Source organism: Hemitrygon akajei, chromosome 2, assembly GCF_048418815.1.
Source record: "Hemitrygon akajei chromosome 2, sHemAka1.3, whole genome shotgun sequence".
NCBI classification, from domain to species: domain Eukaryota; kingdom Metazoa; phylum Chordata; class Chondrichthyes; order Myliobatiformes; family Dasyatidae; genus Hemitrygon; species Hemitrygon akajei.
Window position 1 is genome coordinate 62,300,408 of NC_133125.1, and position 27,064 is coordinate 62,327,471.

At 40.1% G+C, this 27,064-nt stretch overlaps 1 protein-coding gene across 1 annotated transcript; it reads right to left on the minus strand.

The window, feature by feature from the left end:
- Positions 1–1,285: 1,285 nt before the first annotated feature.
- Positions 1,286–13,384, minus strand: LOC140742210 (sialidase-2-like). The gene is made up of 3 exons (XM_073073041.1): positions 12,611–13,384; positions 3,048–3,256; positions 1,286–3,015 (listed from the first exon to the last, which is right to left on the minus strand). The coding sequence occupies exons 1-3, from the start codon at positions 12,881–12,883 to the stop codon at positions 2,196–2,198; spliced, it is 1,302 nt and encodes a 433-aa protein (XP_072929142.1). The 5' UTR covers positions 12,884–13,384; the 3' UTR covers positions 1,286–2,195.
- Between the last annotated feature and the right edge of the window lie 13,680 nt (positions 13,385–27,064).

Here is a 27,064-nt window from a genome sequence, read left to right on the forward strand (position 1 = left end):
AGACCAAAACTGTACACAATACTCCAGGTGTGGTCTCACCAGGGCCCTGTACAAATGCAAGAGGATTTCCTTGCTCTTGTACTCAATTCCCTTTGTAATAAAGGCCAACATTCCATTAGCCTTCTTCACTGCCTGCTGCACTTGCTCATTCACCTTCAGTGACTGATGAACAAGTACTCCTAGATCTCTTTGTATTTCTTCCTTACCTAACTCTACACCGTTCAGATAATAATCTGCCTTCCTGTTCTTATTCCCGAAGTGGATAACCTCACACCTATTCACATTAAACGTCATCTGCCAAGTATCTGCCCACTCACTCAGCCTATCCAAGTCACCCTGAATTCTCCTAACATCCTCATCACGTCACACTGCAACCCAGCTTAGTATCATCAGCAAACTTGCTGATGTTATTCTCAATGCCTTCATCTAAATCGTTTATGTAAATGGTAAACAGCTGTGGTCCCAATATTGAGCCCTGTGGTACCGGACTAGTCACCACCTGCCATTCCGAGAAAATCGACCCAGGAGTACTCCATTGGTTATGTTGTTACAGCCTGAAAATAACCAATTTATTCCAACTGTCTACACCAACACACTTTCTCCAATATCCTGAACTCTTCCATTGAGTTTTGTCAAATGCCTTTAGGAAATCTAAATCTATGTCTATAGGTTGTGCTCTGTCTAATCACCCTGTCACATTCCCAGAGTAGAGTGTATAAAGTTGTCAGACGTGGGTTTCCGTTCAATGTGTCATGTTGGCTTGGTTTTATTATATTCTGCTTTCTGAAATGATTAATTATTTCCTCAATGATTCTTGACACAAGCAGCTTACCCACAATAAATGTTAAACTAACTGTGTGTGCCTACCTTCACAGTGGGCATGGCAGTGTATGGTACCCTCCCAGAATGTAGCCAATGGCTTCACCGTCTCTGATACACCCATCGGGCTCCTGAACCAGCGAGGACAACTTCGCTCACTCAATGTGGAACTGACTCCATGACCTACAGACTCACTTTCAAGGACTCTACAACTCAGTATTATTTAGTTTTTGATTATTTGCACAATTTGTCTTCTTTTGCACATTAGTTGTTCGTGGGTCTTTGTTATTTATAGCTTTTCATAAATTCTATCATATTTCTTTATCTTCAAGTAAATGTCTGCAAGACAATAATATCACGGATTTATATTGGGTTCTGTAAAGACAAAGTCTACAATGTTGCAAGTCAAATGTTTATTACTCACTGCAGTAGTTAGGTTTACAAAAGGAAGAGGAAAACACAAAACTTCAGCAGAATGTGTTTTAATTCAGATAAATACCAAATTGCCATCGGACTGTGACGGTGAAAAATAATGCAGCCAGCAGTGTCAATGAGCTTCAAAGGCTGACTCCCACTGTCATCATGAACACAACTTTCAGTTGCTGTAGATATTAGAGTTTGTGCTTTAAACATCAGCACAATGAGGGAACCACCTTTACACTGGAGAAAGCAAACTCAACTTTGCTTCATTAACAACTGACCATTGCATTCTTTAGAGCAGAAACTTACTGCAACATTTTGATTCATGAGAAACTCTGTAAGAAATAGTCATAAAAGCGTATCTCTATTTCAAAAGAGACTGATCTTTTTTCTATAAAAGGTTATTCAAAGCTTACTGTTTCTATGCATGAACTCCCTTATTAAATTTATTTATTTTTGAGCATGATATTAGCAGGCTGACTGCTGTTCTCTACCTCTGGCATTAATAGAGAATGTGGAAATTTCCCATGTGTTCTCTGGTATCAGCAGGTGGAATCTGACAACCTGTTGTGTGCAGACCTGTTGTGCTGTGATTGTTTGCATTGAATAAAAGTGCTTTTGTGGTTATATCTGCATTTTTATTTCAAAGCTAGCAAGCATTACAAAATTCCTTTGATTTAGTTAAGCTGCCACAAGGTTATTTCATATGATTAACATCCAATTCTGGGTCTTCCCGAACCAGAAACCCCGGATCAATAGTTCCATGTGAGCAGCACTTACAGCGCGACATCGAGCTTACATTGCCAGTGATCATCTGGAGCTCAAGAAAAGCAGCTATGATCTGTGCAAAGGTGTGTAAAAAGTAACTGAGGGATCACTGGGGACCCAAGCATCCCAATCACAATCTATTCCAGCTGCTAGCAGCAACAGCAACAAAAGCATCTGCTAATTGCACTTCAGTCTGCTTCTGGATTCCCAGAATCATTAATTTTCTTTACAGTTTTCTCAATAATATCATCAATTTGAAAAACACAAAATGAGATCATATTGTTTTTACACCCATATTCAAACAAACAAGTAACAATAGGATTTCTTTCCTCAGGAAGTTTAACAAATGCCAGTTCTGAGTAGGCACTTTCATCAGGTAAAAAGACCCAAGGATTTGTCCAGGTAAGACAGCCACCAGAATAAGTACAAAGGTAAATTCCTAAATCCCTCCGTGGGTTGGCCTTTGTTATGTGTGAGAATAATATAATGTGAAAATTTGAATCATCACCTCCCTTTTGAGTGTGGTACGTTACAAGGTCAGGATAGTTTTGGACATTTGAAATGTCTGAGGCAGGAAAACTGATGATACTGCCATGGCAACCTGCTGAATATTCAACCAGCTGTGTCACCAGTTTCCCTTCTGTGAAGGTTTTTCCACCATCACTACTGAAGGCTTCCACCCGATACTGATTCTTATTTGCTTTATTGTTCCGAGCATTGCAATATATTAAAGTCTGCTCCCTGGATACATTGCCTTGATCCAATGACACCACCTGACATTCCCCACACTCCTCCCCAGATATAAATTCGCCAATTTCCCAGCACTTCCCACTATCATCACTGTAGAAAGTGAAAGCCCGTACCCTGATTTCATCGGACTCTACCACATGAGCATTGGCAGGGATAACAAGACGGCCACTGTTTAGCTGAATGCCATGGCCTGGACCCAGAGCAAATGTTGCCCATGTATTGATGGTGTCTCCTATACAAGGCTCTGTTTTGGCACCGTTGTCTGTTAGATTTACAGTGTCACCCCACGTCTGTACGTCTGTCCATTGTCGACACTAGTAACATAACAAAGATGTGCAGCGTTTTTTCTACTTTTGATTTGCTCTTGCTCTGATGTTGATCCTTCGACTGCAATGAAGAAGAGAAAGACTGTCTTCTTTCCTTTCTCATAGACGGGACAAGGATTCATGGATCGGTATTTCTGTAGTTTTGCAGACTGGATAGGTTTTGCATCCTCCCACTGAGAAAATGAGACCAAGACATAGTCAGATAGAATAGAATTCTAGCAATTTTAACATTCAAAAATTCCTGGGGATTTTCCATTCATTGAAATGATGTAAATACTGAACAATGAGAGCCAGCTGACCCATTCAGCTCAGCCATGTGTGTCCTGATCCCCTTTAAATGAACTGACTTTAGAATGGCTGCAGTTTTTGTTTGCCAGCTCTTCCTACAATCCACTGCAGACATTAATCACGACAAAAAGATAGCTCGGACTTCAGAAAGGAATTTACCTTTTAACAATTTATAACCACCATGAACAATCTACAGTGATAATTTAACTTCAATCTTTTGCATTGACATTCCCCATTCCAGCTGTTTAGATCTGCATGATCTGTCTCCTCTTAAAAGCAGATTAATTACTTTCTATTAATTTCTTTATTTTCACCCCCATCCCCAAGTTTCAAATGTCCTGAACCTAAATCATGTTTAATCCTTTTCCTGTATTTCGTTCAGTGCCTGGGAACTTTCTCAGCGTCCCAGGACAAACAAGCATCAAAGTCTAAACATGCACCCAGTTATCATCGTACTCCAGTTTCCGGCTCTGTGTCCAAGCACCAGCTTTCTCACATTCCTTCAGTCCTGATAACAAAACCAACATTTGCTGCCCTTCCTTAATTGCTCTGGAGAGGGTGACAGAGTCTGAAGATTCCCCATAATATTGTTATAATGGTTTGGGTTTAATAAGCTTTCAGATACTTTTGGAAGTAGTACTAAGGAGTAGGAGTATGGCATTCAGTTTCTCAGTTGACACGACCAGTTACTGAGATTAAATAGACAGCATGTACTACAGCCACTGTAGAGATGGTAGACCCAATACCAAAAGGTGTCTCCTCTGAAATAAAATCAGGTTTCATAAATGTTATTGGATCTTCTCCCATCCAAAGAATTGGAGAATTTCCCATCACACATCAGACCTGCCTTCTAGACGGGGGCAAGGCTTTGGAGAAATACAAAGCAAATGACCTACGACAGAGAACCCGGACTCTGACCTGCCCTTGTAACAGTAATGTGTGTGTCTGGTCAGTTCTGTTCGTATCCTCAAGAGTATAGTCGGCCCTCCTTATCCGCGAGGGATTGGTTCTGGGACACCTCGCGGATACCAAAAACGCGGATGCTCAAGTCCCTTATTCAACCTCTCTCAATTGGTGGACATTAGGACCCAGCGGAACCCCAGACCTTATTTAACCTGTCTCAGTGCGGTGGACATTCGGACCTGGCGGTGGAGCTCTGAATCCGCAGTGTTCCTGTTCACGAAAGTAATCACGATTGAAAATAAAGTGGAAATAATAAAGCGATCAGAACAATTTTAAAGGATAAAGTGAGATAGGCTCTGCCCCGATGAAAGCTACAATTATTACTAAGCAACGCAGTGGTTTAATTATTGGGGTTTGGGGTTTTTGATCCTCCACATCAACCCAGCACGGATGGAGAGCGCGCTCGGAAGCGATCTGTCACTAGATCGAACTTGGGGGGAAGAAGTTCCCGAGCCCGGCACTGAAACACAAGTTCTTAAGTGTTTATATGCATATAAAGGCAAATTATATACAGTACCATATACTAAGACAAACATTTGACTAACTGAAGCTAAATAATACCGGATGTACCTTTTACGACTTATTTAGTAAGAGAACTTACGATTTTTTCCGATCCCGATCCATGATAACGCATGCACACCCTCCCGTATACTTTAAATCATCTCTAGATTACTTATAACACCTAATACAATGTAAATGTAATACAAGGTAGTTGTTGTAATGCATTGTTTAGGGAATAATGACAAGAGAAAAAGTCTATACATGCTCGAACAACAAGTGCTGGAAGAGCACTTCCGGATTTTCTTGATTCGCAGTTGGTTGAATTCGAGGATGCAGAACTCGCGGATAAGGAGGGCCGACTGTACTATGACATTTGTCACACATAGAACATAGAACAGTACAGGCCCTTTTAACCCACTGTAAGATCAATTTAACTCCTCCCTCCCACATAACCCTCCATTTTTCTGTCATCCATGTGCCTATTTAAGAGTCTCTTAAATGTTCCTAATGTTTCTGCCTCTATCACCACTCATTGCAGTGCATTCCACACACCCAGTCCTCAGTGTAAAAAATCTGTATCTGACATCCCTCCCAATTAACAACTCATAAGATGACCTTTGAACAAAACTGGGAATAAAGTCTGTGACAAGTGGAAGACTGAAGACATTAACTGACAAAAGGGGTGAAATGCAAGATGAAAGGAAGCACCGTTAAGGAAACTGTGGGTATTCCACATTTATCTGCAAATTTAGGGATCTTTCCTGCAAGTGCATCTTCTACAGACGACTTGCTCATTAAATAACAACATCTTCCACCTGAAACATTACAACCACTTCTTTTTCCATAGATTAATTAATAATAAACCTTAAAATGTACAAAAATTTTACAATATCAAGAATTATTACTGCATAGGTAATTTAGAATAGTCATTTAAGGCGCTTGTTTTCCCATCCACCCCTCACTCCATAAGTGGAGATATGAATTGATGTTTTCTCTATAGTTAAATTCATTCACAACAATGCAGAAAAGGAAACATCTTATCCCAGCATGCAGCAAGAGCTGGATAAAAGCTAGGTGTAGGCTAATAAACACCAAGTAAAGTTTATGCTGCTTGATGGGTAAATATCATTACCAAGAGAGAACATAAGATATAGGAGCAGGAGTAGGCCAACCAGCCCATCGAACCTGCCCCACCATTCAATAAGGTCATGGGAAACACCCTTCCCTTGTCTTTCAATCACCAGATCATCCTGAGGAGGAATAACCATTGACCAGAAATTCATTCAGACCAGGCACTCAAACACTGTTGCTGATCTGACTGGTATTATGCCAACTCACCTCCTGACTTCCCAAATCACAGGTCAAGAAAATGATTACGTACTCTCACTATAGTTTGAACAGAGAGAGACTTCCGGTGGCTGTAATGGAGTAGGTTGCACTAGCTACGTGCTCCGAAATTATTTGCTTACTTTGCTGTTTAAACCTATCTCGGTGAGAGCACCATGAGTAGAAAGCTGTCAAAAAAAGAGACTACTTTAGAGATTTTGATTGAAATGATTCAACAAATGTCAGAGAAACTCGAAAAATTGGATAAACTGGATGACTTGGAATCCAAGTTTGATTTGTTACAGAATTTCTTCGACCTGGCTAAATCTGAACTGAAACCGCTTAATCGGAAACTTGGAAGTATACAGCAGACTGTGAATGACCACAAAATTCATATTAAGCTACACGAAGAATCTCTGCCGGTGTTGCAGAATGATATCGAAGGTTTCAAGAGAATTTCTAAGGAACAACTTAAAAAATACGACGCATTACTGAAGAAACTTACAGATTTGGAGACCAGGAACCGAAGGTGCAATATCAGAATTCTTGGACTTCCTGAAAAACTGGAGGGTAATCAACCTATCGATTTTTGTGCTCAAATGCCGAAAGATTTATTCCCTGATATATTATCGGAACTACCAAAATTTGAGCGCGTTCACCGAGTTACCCCGCCTAATTGGAATATTGCCAAACCTCGCTCTATTATCATTCGCTTTTATGACTATCAGATTAAAGAACAGATCCTTCGTGAATCAAGGAAGAAACGTATATTACAATTCCGTGATCAACAGTTTCGGATTGTTCAAGATTATCCACCAGAAGTTCTAAGAGCTAGACAGGCTTTTAAAGAGGTCATGTCTGATCTTTTTAAGCTTGGCTGTCGCCTTTCTGAGAGACCCGTGTAAACTCAAGGTTACTACTTCTGATAATAAGGTTTCTTGGTTTACGAAGCCTGAAGAAGCTAAGAAATTTTTACAAAGTCCCCATCCTTAAATTCAACTTTGAGTTGTTTTATATTAAATGTTTTAATTTCAGGTGTTCAATCAAGTAATTGGCGTTTTGTTGATAACAAGGTTTCTTGGTTTTACGAAGTCTTAATCATTTGTTTGACTAAGTAACTGGCGCCTTGTTATCTTTCAAACTATGCAAAACATGCAGGCAGACTGCATCCATTTTCTCTTTTGCTGTTTTTCGCAGCTCTTTTTAAACAATACGTTATATTCTCTCAGTATTATGTAGGAAGTTATCTAAACCGTTTCCCTTTTTAATTATCTTCTATTTGTTTCTTTACTCTTTTTTTGCACCCGCAAGTATATGTTGTTTTACTTATTGATTTTCCATATCTGTCTTTCCTTTTTTACCGAGACTAATACTTATATTTTCCCATGGTTTTTTTTATCGTAATTAGCAAACTTATTTACTTTGATATTTTTTTGTATATATATATATTTACAATCGTTTATTCAGCACAGCTATACATATATATTTTCTGGAGCCACCGGAGTTTTGGGTTGGGAACGTTATAATTAGTCTCCAGCCTCCCTTGGCTGATTTCTCTCTATGGGGGGAGGGAGGGGGGAAATGGGTTGTTCTATAAAGCTGATTGGATGTTTTTACTGTTTTACTTATTCACTATCTACATGTCTGTGATTACCTTTTATACATTACTAAAGGATACTTGATGGATTCTTTTATTAATATACTCAGTTTTAATGTGAAAGGTCTAAATAACCCTGTTAAATGAAATAAGATTTTCTCTTATATCCAGAAACTTAAAACTCATATAATCTTTCTCCAAGAAACCTATATTCGTAAAGATGATATTTCACATTCTTTCAAAGGATGGAAGGGTATACATTTTCACTCACCCTCTCAATCTAGATCGAGAGGCGTCTCTATCCTGTTTGATCAGAATTTATCGTTTATTCAACATAATGTAATTTCTGATACAAATGGGCGCTTTGTTATTGTTTCGGGTAGTCTTGGGAACAAACTAATCGTATTTGTGAATGTATACGCTCCAAATACAGATGACTCCTTGTTCTTTGAACGTCTTTTTTCTGCCTGATTTGAATCGGTATTCCTTAGTGATGGGTGGAGATTTTAATTTTTGGCTTGACCCTATATTAGACCGCTCTTCAAATAAAACCCCGTCACCAATAAATCAGTCTTACTTTTTAAATCTTTTTTATCACAATGTGGTATTCTTGACGTGTGGCGTTTTTTTACACCCCCAAGAAAAGGAATATTCATATTTCTCTCAGGTTCATCATATGTACTCTCGGATTGATTATTTTTTTATAGATAGAAACTTGCTTCCACTGGTACGATCCTGTGATTATAAGGAGATTGCTTTGTCTGATCATACACCTGTGCTTCTGGCTTTAAGATTACCTGTTTACTCTGTACCAAATAGAAGTTGGCATTTTAACTTATCATTGTTATCTGATAAAAATTTTCTAAAGTTTTTGGAAAACCATATTACTTTTTTCTTTAAAGAAAATTTTAAAGGAGATACAGCTGGTAATATAGTCTGGGATACTTTTAAAGCATATATTCATGGAGAAATTATCTCTTACTCTACCTATATAAAGAAAAAAGCTGACAAAGAAAGGTCTGACCTAGCAGCGATATTAAAAGATCTTGATCGAAAATTTGCCCTATCTCTAGATCCAAGTATATATAATAAGCGTATTGAAATAATAATCTTCTGCTGACTTACCCAATTGAACGACAGCTGTTGAGAGATAAAACTCAATTTTACATTCACAGGGATAGAACTGGTAGTTTATTAGCCAATCGTTTAAAATCTTTTATTGTTAATTGTCAAATCACAGAAATTTTTAAAGATAATGGAACTAAGACATCCGACCATTCTGAAATTAACAACGTATTTAAAGACTTTTACCTTAAGTTGTATCAGTCTGACTCTTCTTCAGATGATACCTGTATGAATGCTTTTTTCAGTAATATCAACATTCCTACATTGTCTGCTGATAGTCTAACACAGTTAGATCAGCCTATTTCCAATGAAGAAGTGGCTGAGGCTATACGTGCTTTACATTCTGGTAAGACCCCAGGACCTGATGGCTTTCCTGGGGAGTTTTATAAAACTTACACTACGTTACTTACACCTTATTTGTTTTATCAGAGTCCTTGAAATCAGGTAAACTCCCTCAATCTTTTTATGAAGCTTTTATTTCTCTTATTCTTAAAAAAAATCCAGCTGAATGTTCTTCATACAGACCGATTTCTTTATTAAATGTTGACGCAAAAATTTTATCCAAAATCTTAGCTTGAAGACTTGAAAATATTCTACCATCTATTATATCACATGACCAGACAGGATTTATTAAAAATCGTTACTCACATTTTAATATATGTCGGTTATTGAATGTGATATATTCACCATCCAGAAAAATTTCAGAATGTATATTATCCTTAGATGCAGAAAAAGCCTTTGATAGGATTGAGTGGAATTATCTTTTTAAGACCTTAGAGAAGTTTAATTTTGGGCCTAATTTTATTCGTTGGGTTAAGTTAATCTACTTGTCTCCTACCGCTCAGGTTATTACTAACTCCCAAATTTCTATGCCCTTTAAATTACAGCGGGGAACTAGACAAGGATGTCCTCTTAGTCCTTTACTTTTTGCTTTAGCTATAGAACCCTTAGCAATAGCACTTCGAGAATCTAAGGACATTTCTGGTATACTAAGGGAAGGTATGTCTCATGAAATTTCACTATATGCTGATGATATTTTACTTTTTATCTCTAACACTGAAACTTCTTTACCTTTGGTTCTTTCTTTAATCTCCCACAGTTTAGTTCTTTTTCAGGATATAAGCTGAACCTACATAAAAGTGAGCTATTTCCTTTAAATGACCTAATATCATCAAATGCCAAATTTCCGTTCAAAGTTGTTACAAATCAATTTACATATCTAGGTGTAACAATGACTAAAAATGTCAAGAATTTATTCAAAGAAAACTTAAACCCCTTATTGAATTATGTGAAAAAGACGCTTTCTAAATGGTCCCCTCTTTCTTTATCCCTAATTGGCCAAATTAATTCGATTAAAATGAAGATCCTTCCTAAATTTTTATTTCTTTTTCAGGCCTTACCTATTTTTATTCCTAAGACGTACTTTGGTTCTTTAGATTCAATTTTAACCTCTTAAATTTGGAATAATAAACAAGCTCGTTTAAGTAAAGTTTACTTACAAAGAAATAAAGAGATGGGTGGACTAGCCCTACCCAATTTTAGGTTTTACTATTGGGCTGCCAATACAAGGAATATTACTTTCTGGTCCTATTATATTTATCGTAAAGATTGCCCATCATGGGTCTCCTTAGAAGTTAATTCTGTAAAAAATTCCTCTATTGTCTCACTTCTTGGATCATACTCTTCTTTTTCAGCAAATAAAACAACAGATAACATAATTGTTAAGCAAACTTTAAGGATCTGGTCTCAATTTAGAAAATTTTTTGGTTTAGCAAATTTTTCATTATCATCTCCCATTCTCCTTAATTATTTTTTTATCCCTTCCATGACTGATAAAGTCTTTAAAGATTCGGATGAATTAGGTATTAAGTGTTTTTGGGACCTGTTTATCTCAGGATCTCTTGCTTCATTTGACCAATTGTCAAATAAATTTGCACTCCCAAAATCACATTTTTACAGATATCTTCAAATTAGAGATTTTCTATGTTTCCAATTAGCTACTTTTCCTATAGGTCCTGATAAAAATTTACTGGACAATCTTTTAAATTTAAAACCTTTTGTTAATGGTTCTATTACCAGTATCTATAAGTTGTTGATTGATTCTAGACAAGACTTTTTAGATAAAATAAAAAAAGCTTGGGAGGATGACCTAAATTGTCAGATTTCTGATGATAGATGGAATAAAATTCTTAAACGGGTTAATAAATCATCTTTCTGTGCTCATCATTCTCTTCTACAATTTAAAGTGGTTCATAGAGCTTACATTTCTAAACAGAAGCTCTCCAGTTTTTACCCGAATGTTTCTCCACTTTGTAATAAATGCAACTCTGCTGATGCCTCTTTAATTCATATGTTTTGGTTTTGCCCTACAATTGAAAAGTTTTGACAGGAAGTATTCCATACCTTTTCACAACTTTTTAGGGTCCAATTTGACCCAAATCCCCTTACTGCCTTGTTTGGTATTATTGCAAATGAAGATATAACTTTAAATACTCCTAACCTACAGGTTTTAGTTTTTACCTCTTTTAGCAAGAAGAGCAATCTTGCTTAAATGGAAGGAGTCTACCCCTCCTACACATCTTCAATGGCTACGTGATATTATGTCGTATTTAAATTTAGAAAAGATCCGCTGCTCAGTCTTAAATTCGAAACAATCTTTTTATGATATTTGGGGACCTTTCCCAAATTACTTTTCCAATTTATAAAATGTAACAGTGCACAGACTTTTATGTATATTTTTATCTTCTCTTCTTAAGTGAATATGTTTTTTTTTCTAATTATCCATTGTCATCCATCAGCTTTTTTCTTTGGTAGTTGGTAGGGGGTTGACTTTTTTATATATAAAAAAATTTCTTTTATGATGTATGACCTATCTTTAAATTTTTGATTACAGAGTGGTATACCTTTATGTGTTATGCTATAACATTTTGATCAATTTTATTACAATATATGAATGTACACAAGTTATGTTGAGATGTGTTGCACTCTGTAAATCTTATTTTTTCTTCTGAATAAAAATATTGTAAAAAGAAAGAAAGAACAGCATTAGAACATCATTCAGTGCACAGCTGCTTCCCTAACCCTCTGTACTCCAGCCTATATCATTTGCCTGTTTTGTCAGCAAGTCCCAAACCCAACATCAACTAAAATTACAAAGGTTGTAGCTGAAGAAAATGCCACCAATTCTCCCCCCCACCCCCCACCCCTAGTCCCAGACTACCAGAGGTGGGAATATATTGTTATTCCTTCATAAGTGGCTAATATCTGGAAACTTCTGTGGAGAACCTTCACCAAAGAGGTTGATATACCTCATGAAAATAATTCCCAGCGTGTTCCAATGAGTAATTATGGAGAGAAACAAAAGGAAGACCTTGCCAGTTACACCCACATTCAAACAGTGAAGACACACTAAGTGGGAGTTAATGCTAACTGGGAAAAGCTGAGATTTTTTTCTTAGTATTGTAGTGCCAGCAGCTTCCAAGTCCAAAGCTGAGAGGAAGGAAGCTGCCTCCTGCAAGTGGACAAAAGACAGGGCGAATGAATTCAATTGTAGGATGTTTATCACTCCCAAAATAAGGAAAAGTACATTCCTCTGCACATCCACTGTAGTGAGGACAATTCACAAGCTATGTTTAAGATTGACATGTGGTACATATCAAAACTTTAAGTATAGTCACATTTGCTTCATCAGCATTTGCTTACTTTCTCAGATTTCTACTTCGTTTACCTGAAAATCTTTTGATGATTTATTATATTCGCCTTGTCGCAGGTACAACACGTCGGCACTTTCATCTTTGAGGCCGCGTCTGCTCTCCGCAAAGGCCAGAAGTATGTTTGAGTCTGGAATGTGGAGCAGTGCAGGAATTCGAAATCCATCCTGTTTCTTGAACAGATCAGTTTTGCGCAAAGAATCTGAAGCCATCTTGGTAGAAAGGTAGAACATTTTGTAGTTATATAAAAGATGCCAACTTCTCTGCTGAAGGAGGAAGTTACTCAACATTACTTCCAAATCTTGGTTTTAAACTGTACACATTGAATAAGTGAGGAGCCCAGGCATTTGGCCTCTCTAGATCATAGCAGCGCTATTAAGAGCAATTCAGCTTGTCCCCTGCCCTGCCCTCCTCCACACACTAAGGAATTCTTCCCTTTTAGTTATTGAATAGTTTGAATTTTCCTTGTCTTTTTCCATGTCCAAATAACTACGTCAAATCTGACCAGAGGATATGACCTTTTAATCTTCTCTCTCAAAGAGCCAATTGTAATGAAGAGTATTGATTTAATGTCAAACCAATAAATAACTTCTATTGGATCAACACTGAGTTTTTGTTTAATGACTAGCAGTCATCGTATTAGTTTGTGCATTCATATTTCTAAATAAGAGGCTGTGGGTTGAAGGTTGACACCTCTGAGGGAATGCTACAGTGTCGGAGGTGCTCTCTCCTTGCTTGCTGATCTGCTGAATATTTATGTCTTAGGAGATGACAATAAAGATGATGCAGAATCTTCCACATTCTGAATAATAATGACCCAGACTCTGGTCATCTTCAAATGACTCACCCTCTTCAATGTCACCCTCGGCAGAACTGCAAGAGGCTTATCAAGGAGGTCTGGGAAAAGCAAGGGCAGCTGTACGTGTAAAGAAAAAACAAATTAGTAGCAGCATCAGAGCAGTTGACCTATTTTGTGTTGTTAGAGGGTATCTATACTGATGTTAGGACAACCTTCCCCTCCCAGAAATTCGCCTGCTGAATCTGCTTTGGAATACCTGTATTGCTACTAAATGCTTTTTAAGTAAGGCGACTAAAACTGTTTGCATGCATGGCCTCATCCTGTACAACTATGAAAAATAAACAACCTGCTTTTTGAACCACAATCCCTTTATGACATCGGCCAAAATATAATTTGCCGTCTGAGCTACCTTTTGGACTTTCCTGTTAGCTTTTTGTGACGAATGTTCTGAAACCCCCAGGCTCTCTCAACTTCACTCATCTGCAATCCCTCTGCATTTCCATAATAATCCATCCTCTGATTGTTCACACTTCCCACATTTATCCACGCCACCTCTTCTCCCAGCCACTCAATCTAACCTTTTGCAGATCCACAAAGTCCTCATCACCAAATGGCGTCTCCACTTATTTCCAGGTCATTGGCAAGCTTGGAACTTCACATTTTGTTCCAACCTCCAGGTCATTAATCTAAATACTGTAGTAATCAACTGAGGGTAAAGAAGCGATCCCAGGGGTACTCAATTGGCTCGGTCCTTCCAGCCTGTACTATCCATACTAACACACTTCCTCCAGTAACTTGGGGCTTACCTACTGTAAATATAACTTTATATAAACCAGTAAGACCTTGGCATCGCATCAGATACACAACATTCAGCAAAAATCCCGATGCCTCTTGTCCAGTCTGCCAGTTCCTCTTCAGTGCTTCTCCCATTCACAGGCACCCTTCCTTCCGAACCAACGGAAGTGAAGGATCACTGGCAGTTGAAACAATTGTTTGGGATTTGTGCAGAAAGTAGAGTTAGGAAGAGGGAAAGTGACAGGAAGTGTCCAGGGTATTGGGATGGGAGAACAGACTGGTGCCGCTTTGTGTTCTGAGAGACGAGGGTCACTAAGGCTGAGCCGGAGAACCGCTGGTCGCGGACACCTCAGAAGCGGCGGGGCGTCCACTGACAGAGACGAGGATGGGACAAGGGTATTCGACCCCTCGGTTCACCGGCCAGCTCCGGATTCGCTCTCACTGTCTCCGGAGGGAACAGGAGGAGTTGCACGATTCACCCCATCTCTGACCGTCAGACACTACCCCGGGTCTGTAACTGTCTCCGGGTCCAAAACGCTGCCGCCCGTTTCAGCTGCTGAGAAATACAGTCACCACCAGAGCAAATTCCCTCTCATTAAATAGTGAGAACACCGCCCCCTCACCCCCACCGTCACCGCCCCGGATCCAAGTTGTCCGACTGCTTCTGCCAACAGCACTCCTCTGCGATACCGAACTGTTTGCTAGAAATTCACTGAACTGTGAATTCTGAGAAGATCCATTGGCAAGAAAGAGATGCAGCTGTTTACCTGTTTGCAAAGATTAATTTCCTGCCTTGGGCTGCCACCCTCATCGCATATAATTTATGTTACAACACGCACATAAAACGCGGGAGAACCCGGCAGGTCAGGCAGCATCCACAGAGGGAAACAAACAGTCAATGTTTCAGGCCGAGACCCTTCATCAGGACTGAAAAGGAAGAGTGTAGACTTCCGAAAATAAAACAAAGTGAGGTGTCTTATGTTTCAGAAAAACCACAACACATTTTACTGTCAACCAGCTTCTTCCTCTGTTTGAAAAAGTACTCCCTGAATCACAGTGTTGTTCCTGCCCAGCTAGAGGTACCACAGATTTCACAACACGCCAATTCCAGGAAATAAGCTGTGAACAAAGACAACCCTTGTACTTGGCTTTCATACACACAACAAAGGCATTTGATACAGTATACCACCAAGCACTCTGGTGTATACGATCAAAACATGGCTGTCCTGAAAAGTACTGCTGAATACTGAGGCATGTTAGCCACAGGGCTCCGCATAGTGGAGCTGAATCTGAACGCATCATTGCAGCACAGGAGTTAAACAGGGCTGCATCATTGCACCCACACTATTAGCCATCTTTATTGCTGTCATCCTTCACCTCATTGGCCAAGACCTGCACAGAAAATCCCAATCATTTATAGAATGGACAATAGACAGAGTTGTACAGCATAGAAACAGGTCCTTTGACCCACTGCTTCTATATCAACCTTTATGTATATTGTTACGAAAACCCCGTAACCAGGTAACTTACCAGCAAAGATAGATGGATCAGCTGAGTCGGATGCTACTATTTTCAAACGTTTTATTCAACAAGGGCACAAACGTATGGTTAATACAAAACATTCAGATCGTCAAAACTCAATCTAAAACACCGGTGTAACCATAATCAATCAGAAATAAGCTCTACAGTTGTCTAGGGGGGTAATACTGAGTCCAACGGAAGTCTAAAGAGTCACTCAGAAGTTTGCATGCTTTTTCCTTTATAATTTAGAAAAGATGCACACTTGCCCGTCGTCTTGGCAGAGCAAATCCTTGGAATCAGGGGAGCAGACTTCCCCTTGTTATTTTAAAAGCAGTCTTTCGTTGGTTTTAGCCACAGATTCAAATTCGGAATCTAGCGTACGTAGCTTCCTTCAAAATGGCGTCCCGCTCCCACGGGAATCGATCTCGTGTCTCCTGGGTGCGACTGAGGGTTCTCCTCCCCTCAGACCCGCCTTTATACTTCTTCCGGGATCGCAGGTGTCAATCAGGTTGCAGGTAATGCGATCTTTCTCTCAACCAGCCCACTTTGCCCGAGGGCTTTTCACGTGGTCTCCATGAGACAATAGTCAATTTCTTGGACAATATCTCCAAGAAATATTCTGCTTCTTGGGGAGAACGTGGTCTTCCGCACGTCTCTCTCTTTTGGGTCAGCTGACCCCCCCTTAACTAGAGTTCTTGCGATTTTCACAAAGGAGGGGGCCAACGGCATAACAATATCTACACTAAACTCACTTGGCTGTGTTAATTCCATACCCTGCTATATCCTGCCTACTCAAGTACCTTTCAAGATCCTTTTAAATGTTGTTACCACTCCTGCCACCATTACCCCCTCTGGCATTGTTAGGAACTCTATATACTGATTAAGGAAACTTCCCTAAATATATTTGACAAACTTTATCCCATCCAGCTGCCAGTTCTCCCCTATTGAAACCCAGGATCATTAATAGCTACAACATTTTAACTTCAAATACTGATCTATGCTCTAAGCTCATCTGTCTTACCTATGCTTTCCTTGGTGTCATGGTCCCGTCTGACTGTCCCCCATCTCGCTCCTATCTGCTTAATGATAATGCCTTAAGTCCAGACATTCGATTCCGAATTGCTGCTAGTTCAATTAATTACAGCACTCCTGGTTCCCATCAGAGACTGCAGGATAAGAACTCTGACATCACAACCACGGGTCGCCAGTTCGTTGGTCGATTCCAGTGAGTGTTACTTCTAAGCTCCACTCCATTCACTAGTTATTCTATGAAAACCTCGTCTACAAGTCAAGATTCCCCTGTGTGTCTGTCTCACGTTCGCGACTGTGCTAGCGCCTCTCGACCCTGTCTCTGTGCCTTGCTCAAGGACACTCACGCTGCCTCGGCTGAGGCTCGAACTATTGACCTTCAGATCACCAGCCCAAAGCCTTAACCACTTGGCCATGGGCCAACACACGTTGTCTCCCACTTGGGTTCATCCCCAGTCACTACCTTGCAACACTTGGCTGGGTAAGTCTAGGGATGACAATCTTCGGCCCCCCCCAAATGTGTGAGATTGAGGTGCGAGCCCCCCCCACAAACCCCCTGTATGTGTGCATGTTGCATAATTCACCACCGTGTTACAAATTAATGTCACAAAATAACTGACTGTACACTGCATACGATTAATATTTATGAATCTTAACTGAAGGTTCATTAAATAATAACAAAAAGAAAAGGTCCCATTCTAATTAAACAGTTAAATGTGCACAAATTGGAGCTCATCTTGAACTTCTCTGTCACTGATGCTCTGGGCCCTCGGTCAACGTGAAAGCTCACACCATGTTCCGAACGTCGCTCACAATCCATCTTCCACTGGTTCTCCCCAACGTCTTCTCTCTTCATCTCCTCTCGAACATAAAAAAACCTCAAGCCCAACCTCATTGGTCCTCACCAAGAAAACCTCCCGCTAACTGGATGGCACACATTCCACATCATCCCTTATCTTCAACAGTAACCCAAACAGGCTGAAAGCAGAACAGAGCTGCTAAACGAAATACCTACAGCTTAACAGTAAAGATGTGAACCAGGGCACTACACCAACTAAACTTCTTGCATTGAAATAGATGCAACGCCATGCTCAACCTTTCATTCCTGTCTTTGAACGTATGTTTAACGTCTACCCACTACATTAGCTGTGTTGGAATGCTGGTTCCCATCCCTCTGTAACTCTCGTTTAAACTCCCTGGAGCAACACTTTAAACTGTCTGGCAAAGATACTGACTCCCCCTCCAGATTAAGTACAATCTGTCCCATTTGTACTGGTCCTGCCCTCCCTGGAAGAGAACCCAATGATCCAAAAAATCTAAAGCACTCACTCTTGCTCGATCTCCTGAGACACAAGTTAAACTGTATTCTCTTCATATCTCTGGCCTCACTATTACATGGTACAGTTAGCAATCCTAAGATCACAACCCAGGAGGTCCTGTCCTTTAACTGAGCACCTAAGTCCCTGAACTTGCTTTGCAGGAACTCATCAGCCTTCCTACCTATGTCTTTGGTACTGACATGGACAATGATCTGTGACAGCTCACCCTCCTCCTTTAGAACACTATGGACTCGATCTGAGAAGTCCCTGATCCTGGCACACGGGAGGAAACGTACCATTCAGGAATCTCATTCTTGTCCATAGAACCTTTTGTCTGTTCACCTAAACAATGAACCATCCTCCCCCCCAAACATGACAGTTCACCGATTCTGCCCCATTCCCCTGTGAGTCACAGAGCCAGACTCAGTGCCAGGGAACTGACTGTCATGGCTTTCCTCTGTGAGTCATCCCACGCTATAGATTCTGAAACAATATACTTGCTATTGAAGGGGATTTGCTACAGTGAGTGAGGCTGTAGTAGAGGACATTGTGAACATGGCTGGCCACTTTGTAGCTGCATCCATGTGCCCATGAACACTCTGGAAAAATCCCCATGAATCCTTTGCCAGGGATGGAGAGGCTCTGCTCTTGGCAACCTCCCGACATGTTGGCATCCCACACAGTGCATGGGAAGCTGCTCGATCTGCTGATCTATCCCAGGCCACTGGAGAAAGCTATGAGCCAACACTGCCATTTTAACCTTGCCCAGAGGACCAGCATGTAGCTCCTCCAACATCTTAGCTCTCAGCTTGGATGGTAAAACAACTCTCAATCCCCACATAAGATAATTCTGTCAAGGGCAAATTCATCCTGGCACTGGTAAAAAGTGGCATTTCAGTTGCACATTCAGCCATTTAGAGTGGCTTTGTACACCTCTGACAATTTGAGGGTCCTTTCTGTTTTCCCTTTGGATCATCTCTGCCATAATAGGGAGACTTGGGATATTTGTTAGGGAGAATGTGTCAAGAGGAGTGTTCTCTTCTGTAAAATTTTCTGTAACTGGGACAATCCATCAGCATTCCCATGATTAGTCATTCTCTTTGAATTCAGTCCTGTAATTGTGTCCTCCAAGAAACAGAGCCTGTCACTACATTCGTGCTGCTGCTGTTGGTGGAACACCCTTCTGTGGACTGAACATGGACACGACTGGTTGCTGAACAGTAACGAGGGTAAACTCTCCATACAGATACTGGTTGAAACGTTTTACACCCCAAACCAGATTCAAGGCCTCTCTGGCAATCTGTGCATAATTTTTCTCTGTTTTCCCTTTGGGAAGGGAGGGAACGTAATGCAAATTCTATGGGGTGTTCACTTCCAGTAATTTCCTTAATTTTCTTGTGCATTTCTGTGCTGTTGTTAATATGGCTTTCTATTTCATTGCATTTTTGATTCAGCCATTCTTCCTTTGCAATACTGCACAATTGTCTTGCCTGTCTGTCTTGCACTCGGTATAATAAAGACTTCGTTGAGAATTGTTCTGAGTCGAATTAAAAACATGTTAAGGCCAGAAACTTCTATACTGCAATATGGGTTTATTGATGATAGAGGAACTAGGAAAGCAATTTTCATACTATGAATGCTTTCAGAAAGGGCAATTGAATATCAAAATGAAGTCTTTTTATGTTTTATTGATTTCTCTGAAGCATATGAAAAAGTGCAACATGAAAAATTATTTCAAATTCTCGCTAAACTAAACATTGGTGGAAGGGACCAACAACTGCTTCAAAGTTTATATTGGAACCAAACGGCGACGGTAAAATTCCTGGGCCATGTCATCAGAAAGGGAGAAATAGAATGCCTTATACTACAAGGCCGTATACCTGGGAAACGCGAAAGGGGAAGGGAAAGAAGAACATACATGGAGAGTGTGAAAGAACTAACAGATCCAAGTGTGCGAGATATCATTGACACTGCGTGGGATTGTTCAATGTGGAAAGCCGTGATCGCCCAAGCGTGTACCGAGCAAGGCACATGAAGAAGAAGTTCACTTCCATCACTCGTAATGTGTAACATGATTGTCCCTATCCCATGAGGCAAAGTGTCACAGGGAAGCTTCACTGGATAATGTGGATCAGAATGTGTGACTCCAGCAACTGATGTGACTATTTCCTTTACCTTCTGAAAGCCTCCTCACACGGCCATGTCTTCCCGAACTGCAGTAATAAGTTCAAGGGGTAGAGGAAGGAGTGTCAGGTTTGGCAGGAACCTGTCATAGTAATTGATGAATCTTAATAAATACTGCAACTGGGACACATCCTGCTTGAATTTTCTCAGCACACTTGTGTAATTCTTATGCATCAACCGTGTGAATACAGTAAGTGGTTTGTTTTGAAGAATTCACACTTGTTGCATCATGCTCTGAACCCATTATCTTCTAATCTTTTTAACACAGTCTTGAGGTTTTGGAGATGTTTGTTGTTATCCTTAATGGTAAAAATGATGTCATCCAGGTAACACTGAGTGTCTGGGCAGCCTTGCACCACCTGGTCCGTAGCTTTCTGCCAGGGTGCAGATGCAGATCAGAAGCCACTCCAAAAATAAGCCTATTATCACGATAAGACCATTTGCGAGTAATTTTGGACTCTTCTTCCTTCTCCACCTGCAAGTAGGCCTCAGCTAATTCCACTTTGTTGAAGTGTTTTTGTGCAGAAAGTTTTGCAAAGATATCCTCTATCTTAGGCAGATGGAATTGATCTACTTTCAGTACGGGATTGATGGTGACCTTAAAATCACCACAGATTCTGACAGGCCAATTCTTCTTGGCTGCTGGGACCACTGGCATTGCCCATTGTCCACTCAATCCTGGAAAGAATTCCTTCAACCTCCATGTAATTCAGCTTACTGGCTACTTTATCATGGCTGGTGGAAGGAACCGGATGGGTTTGCAAAGCTTGGGTGTGGCATTTTCATTTCACACTATTTACCCTTGAGATGTTTGAGTTTTCCAATGCCATCCGTGAAGACTGCAGTGGCATCATCCAGGACCTTTCTTAATTCACTTTCAGTTGACTCTTTGCAGGGGGTGTGGCATGCAAATCGTGATGGATCTCCAATCAGGGTGTAGTTGTCTGAGCCAATCATGTCCCCACAATGCTGATACAGAATGTTTTACCACATACACGCTCAATGTGGCATCCACTTCTATCGTGAGCCATACTGCTTGTCTGTTGGTAGCTTTCACATTGTAAATTTTAAGGCTACCCGGTGTCACTCTTATCCCTGTGTTTTTGTTCCCTGTGTAGACCATTTATTTTTGTCTGCCTGACATGCTCTTTGTATGTGTCCTACTTTGTTGCATTTTTTGCAAGCTTCACCTTCAAATCCGCATTTGTTTGAACATAAGCTCTTGTTTGTTTGGCCAGGCTGTTTCATATTTAGATACTGCAATTTAATCATGCTAACTTTCATTCCAGACTGCAACTCAATTGCATCTGTCAGCAGTTTCCATTGAAACTATGATTTCCACTGCTCTTTTAAATGTAAGCTGGGCTTCAGTTTTGAATGCTTTCCTTTACAATTCCTCGAACTACACAATCTCTTAGTGTATCACTAAGCTCCTTACCGAACTGACAATGCTCAATCTCCTCAATTCAACCACGTACACCAAAATGGACTCCCCTTCCTTTTGATTCTGCTTATGAAACCTAAAGTATTCTGCAATCAGCAAAGGCTTTGGTTCTAATTTTTCTGCAGTACTTTGTCAATATCAGGAAAGGTCATTTCTGATGGTTTGGTTGGAACAATCAAACTTTGAAGCAAACTGTATGCCTTTAAACTGCATGAACTCAACAAAATTGGCACTTCTCATTGGCTATTTCATTGGCTTCAAATAGCTGAGTATACATGAGCCAATTACCCGTTATGTAATTAAACTCATTAATCTCTCCAATGTAGCTAACCATTTCTGATTTTCTTAATGATTATTGACACCCAATACTCAGTCTTCATGAACCCCGATTTCTTCCATTTACGGCCTTTTTGTAGACTTGATCATGTCTTCCCTTTTGAAGAACAGGTGCTGTTCCTCACTGAGCCAGTGTTGTTTTGCAGCTTGAAAACATTGAACGAATTCAAAGGAAGACACGAGTCCAGGGATACTGGTGTTACTTAGAGTTTACTTTAAGTGGGGTGCACATACATCACGTGGTAGAGTGATGAGGTATACAATTAATGCATTTATGCATATAACCTGAAATTGTAAATTTAAATTTGCCGGACCAAATAACTATGCCACAGACAAGTCTTTATTTTAATCTTTTACCCGTTTATTTGTTCGAACTCAGTCAGTGATAAACGACTTGGAGCTGATCATCAGGAAGACAGAGTATCTCTCTCTCCCTGAAGGCTTGCAACGAGCTTCCTGTCTAAAATTCAGAAACATGACAATCTATAGAACTGGCGAAACAAAGAGCAGATACTTTCATGGATATTCCCACCAAATCAGTTACAGGAAAACTTAATTAGATAAGAGTGTACGCTAAATCACAGATCTTAATTACAGACAAATTCTTGCCTCATCAGTAAAACTTAAATTGAGCAAGGTGGGAACAGAGATCAGCGATGTGACATGATGTATGCAACCTGTGATAAAGCCGCCCACAGTTTGTTCCCAAAGAGACAGCTGTGAGTGTCAATGTAAAGACTGAAAGCAGTTTTTTCAGTCAAGGACAGTCTCTGCTCAGTTTCACAGAACAGAGCATACATGAGCTGCCACTTAATTTTAACCCGATATTTACCAGAATCAGTGAATCGTTTCTTATGTCCCCAATTCCCTTAAAATTTCATCAAAATGAATTATTGAAATGACCAAGAATGCTTTATCATACAATGTATTTTTATATTTACTGAAATATTATAGAAATATTGAATAGACAACACCCCCATTTTGTTTCATACTCCTGGCCATTAGGGTAAATAGTAAACAACTGAGTGCCAAGAATCGACCTCAGGAGAATTCCATCGGTTATGTTGTTACAGCCTGAAAATCACTAATTTATTCCAACTGTCTACACCAGCACACTTTCTCCAATCTCCTGGGCTCTTCCATTGAGTTTTGTCAAATGCCTTTAGGAAATCCAAATCTATGTCTATAGGTTGTGCTCTGTCTAATCACCCTGTCTCTTTCCCAGAGAAGTAGAGTGTATAAAGTTGACAGACGTGGGTTTCCGTTCAATGTGTCATGTTGGCTTGGTTTTATTATATTCTGCTTTTCGAAATGATTGATTATTTCCTTCATGACTCTTGACACTAGCAGCTTACCCACAATAAATGTTAAACTAACTGTGTGTGCCTACCTTCACAGTGGGCATGGCAGTGGATGGTACCCTCCCAGAATGTAGCCAATTACTCCACCGTCTCTGATACACCCATCGGGCTCCTGAACCAGCGAGGACAACTTCACTCACTCAATGTGGAACTGACTCCATGACCTACAGGCTCACTTTCAAGAACTCTACAACTCAGTATTAATTATTTTTTGATTATTATTTGCACAATTTGTCTTCATTTGCACATTGGTTGTTTGTTGGTCTTTGTTGTTTATAGCTTTTCATAAATGCTATTGTATTTCTTTACCTTCCAGTAAATGTCTGCAAGACAACAATATCACAGTAGTATATGGTGACACATACACACTTTCATAATAAATTTATGTTGCACTTTGGACTTTGATGAAGGGTTTCAGCCTGCAACATTGACTGTTTACTCTTTTCCAAAGATGCCGTGTGGCCTGCCGAGTTCCCACAGTGTGTGTTGCTTTGAACTTTGATCTTTCTTGCACACTTTTGTTTAAGCTTTCCACTCCTGCGCTCACACTTTGCTTCTGAATCTCCCCTTCAGCATCCTATACCGTTGTCTGGCTCTTGTTTTATTAAATATCACTTTCCTGGTGCCCATCCACCTCCTATTTAGTGTGAAAGACCCATCCATATACTGTGCTGCACTGTTTTGTGCACTTTACGTAGTCCTGCGTAGTCTGCAGTCTTGTGTTGTCTCACATAGTCTAGTGTAGTTTTGTGTTGTTTCATTTAGCACCATGGTCCTGGAGTAACGTTGTTCCATTTTTAATGTGTACTGTACCAGCAGTTTACGGTCGAAATGACAATGAAAAGCGACTTGACTTGACTTGACTTGATTTATGTGATTCTCAATGGAATATATTCTGTGGTGCTTATGAGATCTTTTGTGGAAATAATTTGACAGTCTGGTTGTACAGATCACCTTCTGTATTGAATACATTCCTACAGTATTGATAAAATGTGGCATCCTGCACCACTTACACCAAGGAAGGGGCATGAGTACTGATGTGTCCAATCAGCAGACACATCTGAAAATAGAAAAATATGTTGACAAATTTGGTTCTGATGTCGATTTGAAATTTAACTATTTCAGCTTAAATCTGAAATTCAGACTAAAATAGCTAAAGCTCTTTCAGATCTTAAAAAAACTCCAGCACTTATTGTTGGATTTAAACAAAGACAATGTGAAATGGGGTAAGATGCAGAATACATTGGACATGAGTAAGGGCTCGAAATTTCAGCATCTGTTCATTATGATTTATATTGAATTCTGTAAAGACAGAGTCTACAATGTTGCAGGTCAAATGTTTTATTACTCACTGCAGTAGTTAGGTTTACAAAAGGAAGAGGAAAAAACAAAACTTCAGCAGAATGTGTTTTAATTCAGATAAATACCAAATTGCCATCGGACTGTGATGGTGAAAAATAATGCAGCCAGCAGTGTCAATGAGCTTCAAAGGCTGACTCCCACTGTCTTCATGAACACAACTTTCAGTTGCTGTAGATATTAGAGTTTGTGCTTTAAACATCAGCACAATGAGGGAACCACCTTTACATTGGAGAAAGCAAACTCAACTTTGCTTCATTAACAACTGACCATTGCATTCTTTAGAGCAGAAACTTACTGCAATATTTTGATTCACGAGAAACTCTGTAAGAAATAGTCATAAAAGTGTATCTCTATTTCAAAAGAGACTGATCTTTTTTCAATAAAAGGTTATTAAAAGCTTACTGTTTCTATGCATGAACTCCCTTATTAAATTTATTTATTTTTGAGCATGATATTAGCAGGCTGACTGCTGTTCTCTACCTCTGGCATTAATAGAGAATGTGGACATTTCCCATGTGTTCTCTGGTATCAGCAGGTGGAATCTGACAACCTGTTGTGCTGTGATTGTTTGCATTGAATAAAAGTGCTTTTGTGGTTATATCTGCATTTTCATTTCAAAGCTAGCAAGCATTACAAAATTCCTTTGATTTAGTTAACCTGCCACAAGGGTATTTCACAAAGCAAACACGAGGAAATCTGCAGATGCTGGAAATTCAAGCAACACACACAAAATGCCCAGACGGTATACAAGGTGTTGTTCCTCCAACCTGAGTGTGGATTCACCTTGACAGTAGAGGAGGTCATGGAAAGACATATCAGAATGGGAATGGGACGTGGAATTAAAATGTGTGGCCACCGGGTGATCCTGCTTTCTTTGTCCAGTTACAGGTTAGAAAAACTTAAAAAGAAGTTGCCAAATGAAAGACTTGGTGTGCATTTGTCTGGAAACATTTCCTACAGCCATAGTCTCTTCACCGATGAAAGGAAAGACAGTTACAACTAAATGCAATAAGGCTTGTTATTGGGCAAAAGTGAAATTTGCTGTTACCTCATTTGTTTGCCTTTACTTTTGCCTTGTCTTTGTGTGGTATTTTGCTGTATTTAACATGTGCAATAAAACGAGTTACTGGGTAAAAGTGACAATTGCATCTATTGAATGTTTGCACAAGCAATACATTACTAAAGCACCTTGTTAAATGTATAAAACATGTCTGCATCAGTGTTATCTTGTATTTCCATACAACGTTACATTAGGCTGTTACACATCTATTGTCAGATATCGTTGTGGTGTTGGAGGTTGCGTTCAAGAAAACAATGAAATGCTGCGCTGCCGCCAACATTTGTTCTGGCACGTCATGACAGCGGTTTCAAAAATAGCCAGTTACACTGTACACACTACGCTGGATATTAGGCGTTTTCAGATTTATTTACTCTGGAGAGCGTTTCTGAAAATCTCCATTTTCGGGGGTGGAAAACACCATTTCAGTGTGGACGGAGGGTCAAAACAAGGAGAAAAAGCTTCAGTTATGGATTTATCCGGTCTAGAGTGGAAGTAGCCTGAGTCAAAATTCACAACAACTAGCTCACGTGACTTGTGGCAAGGGCTGCATACCATCGCAGACTTCAAACCAGACGCTGTAGTGCTTCCAACATCATGGCCTGTCTCCCAGATGAGCTCAGTCACTTTTATGCTAGGTTCAATGTCGCTAACTCTGAACCTCCGAGGAAAGCCACTGCTACAATCTGCAACCTGGTCATCTCTGAGGCTGAGGTACGCAGATGTTTCCAACAAGTGGACAGTGGCAAGGCATCCCAGGCCAGGTACTCAGGATGTGCGCAGCACAACTGGCAGGTGTGTTTACTGACATTTGTAATCTCTCCCTCTCCCAGTGTAGAGTGCCATCCTGCTTCAAATTATCCACCATTGTCCCCGTACCAAAGAAGACCAAGATAACATGTCTGACCAACTGGCATCCTGTCGCACTCACCTCAATAATAAGCAAATGCTTTGAGAGGCTGGTCAAGGATTACATCTGCAGTTTGCTACCGCTCAAACTGGACCCCCTACAATTCACCTACTGACACAACGGATTTACAGATGGTGTAATAACCACAGCTCTACACACCGTCCTTACACACCTGGGGAAGGATGTTTATGTGAGAATACGGTTCTTGGACCACAGTTCAGCATTGAACATCATAGTTCTATTCAGGCTCAACAAGAAGCTCAGAGACCTTGGCCTTCACCCTGCCTTGTGCAGCTGGATCCTGGATGTCCTCTCAGATCACCAGCAGGTTGTAAGAGTGGGCTCCCTCACCTC

Coding starts and splice junctions, on each gene's coding strand:
- LOC140742210 (XM_073073041.1), bottom strand. CDS start 12,883: ATGTTGAGTAACTTCCTCCTTCAGCAGAGAAGTTGGCATCTTTTATAT. Junction 3,257..12,610: donor AATCATCAAAAGATTTTCAG/GTAAACGAAGTA, acceptor TCATTTTCTCAG/TGGGAGGATGCAAAACCTAT. Junction 3,016..3,047: donor GACAATGGACAGACGTACAG/ACGTGGGGTGAC, acceptor TCTAACAGACAA/CGGTGCCAAAACAGAGCCTT.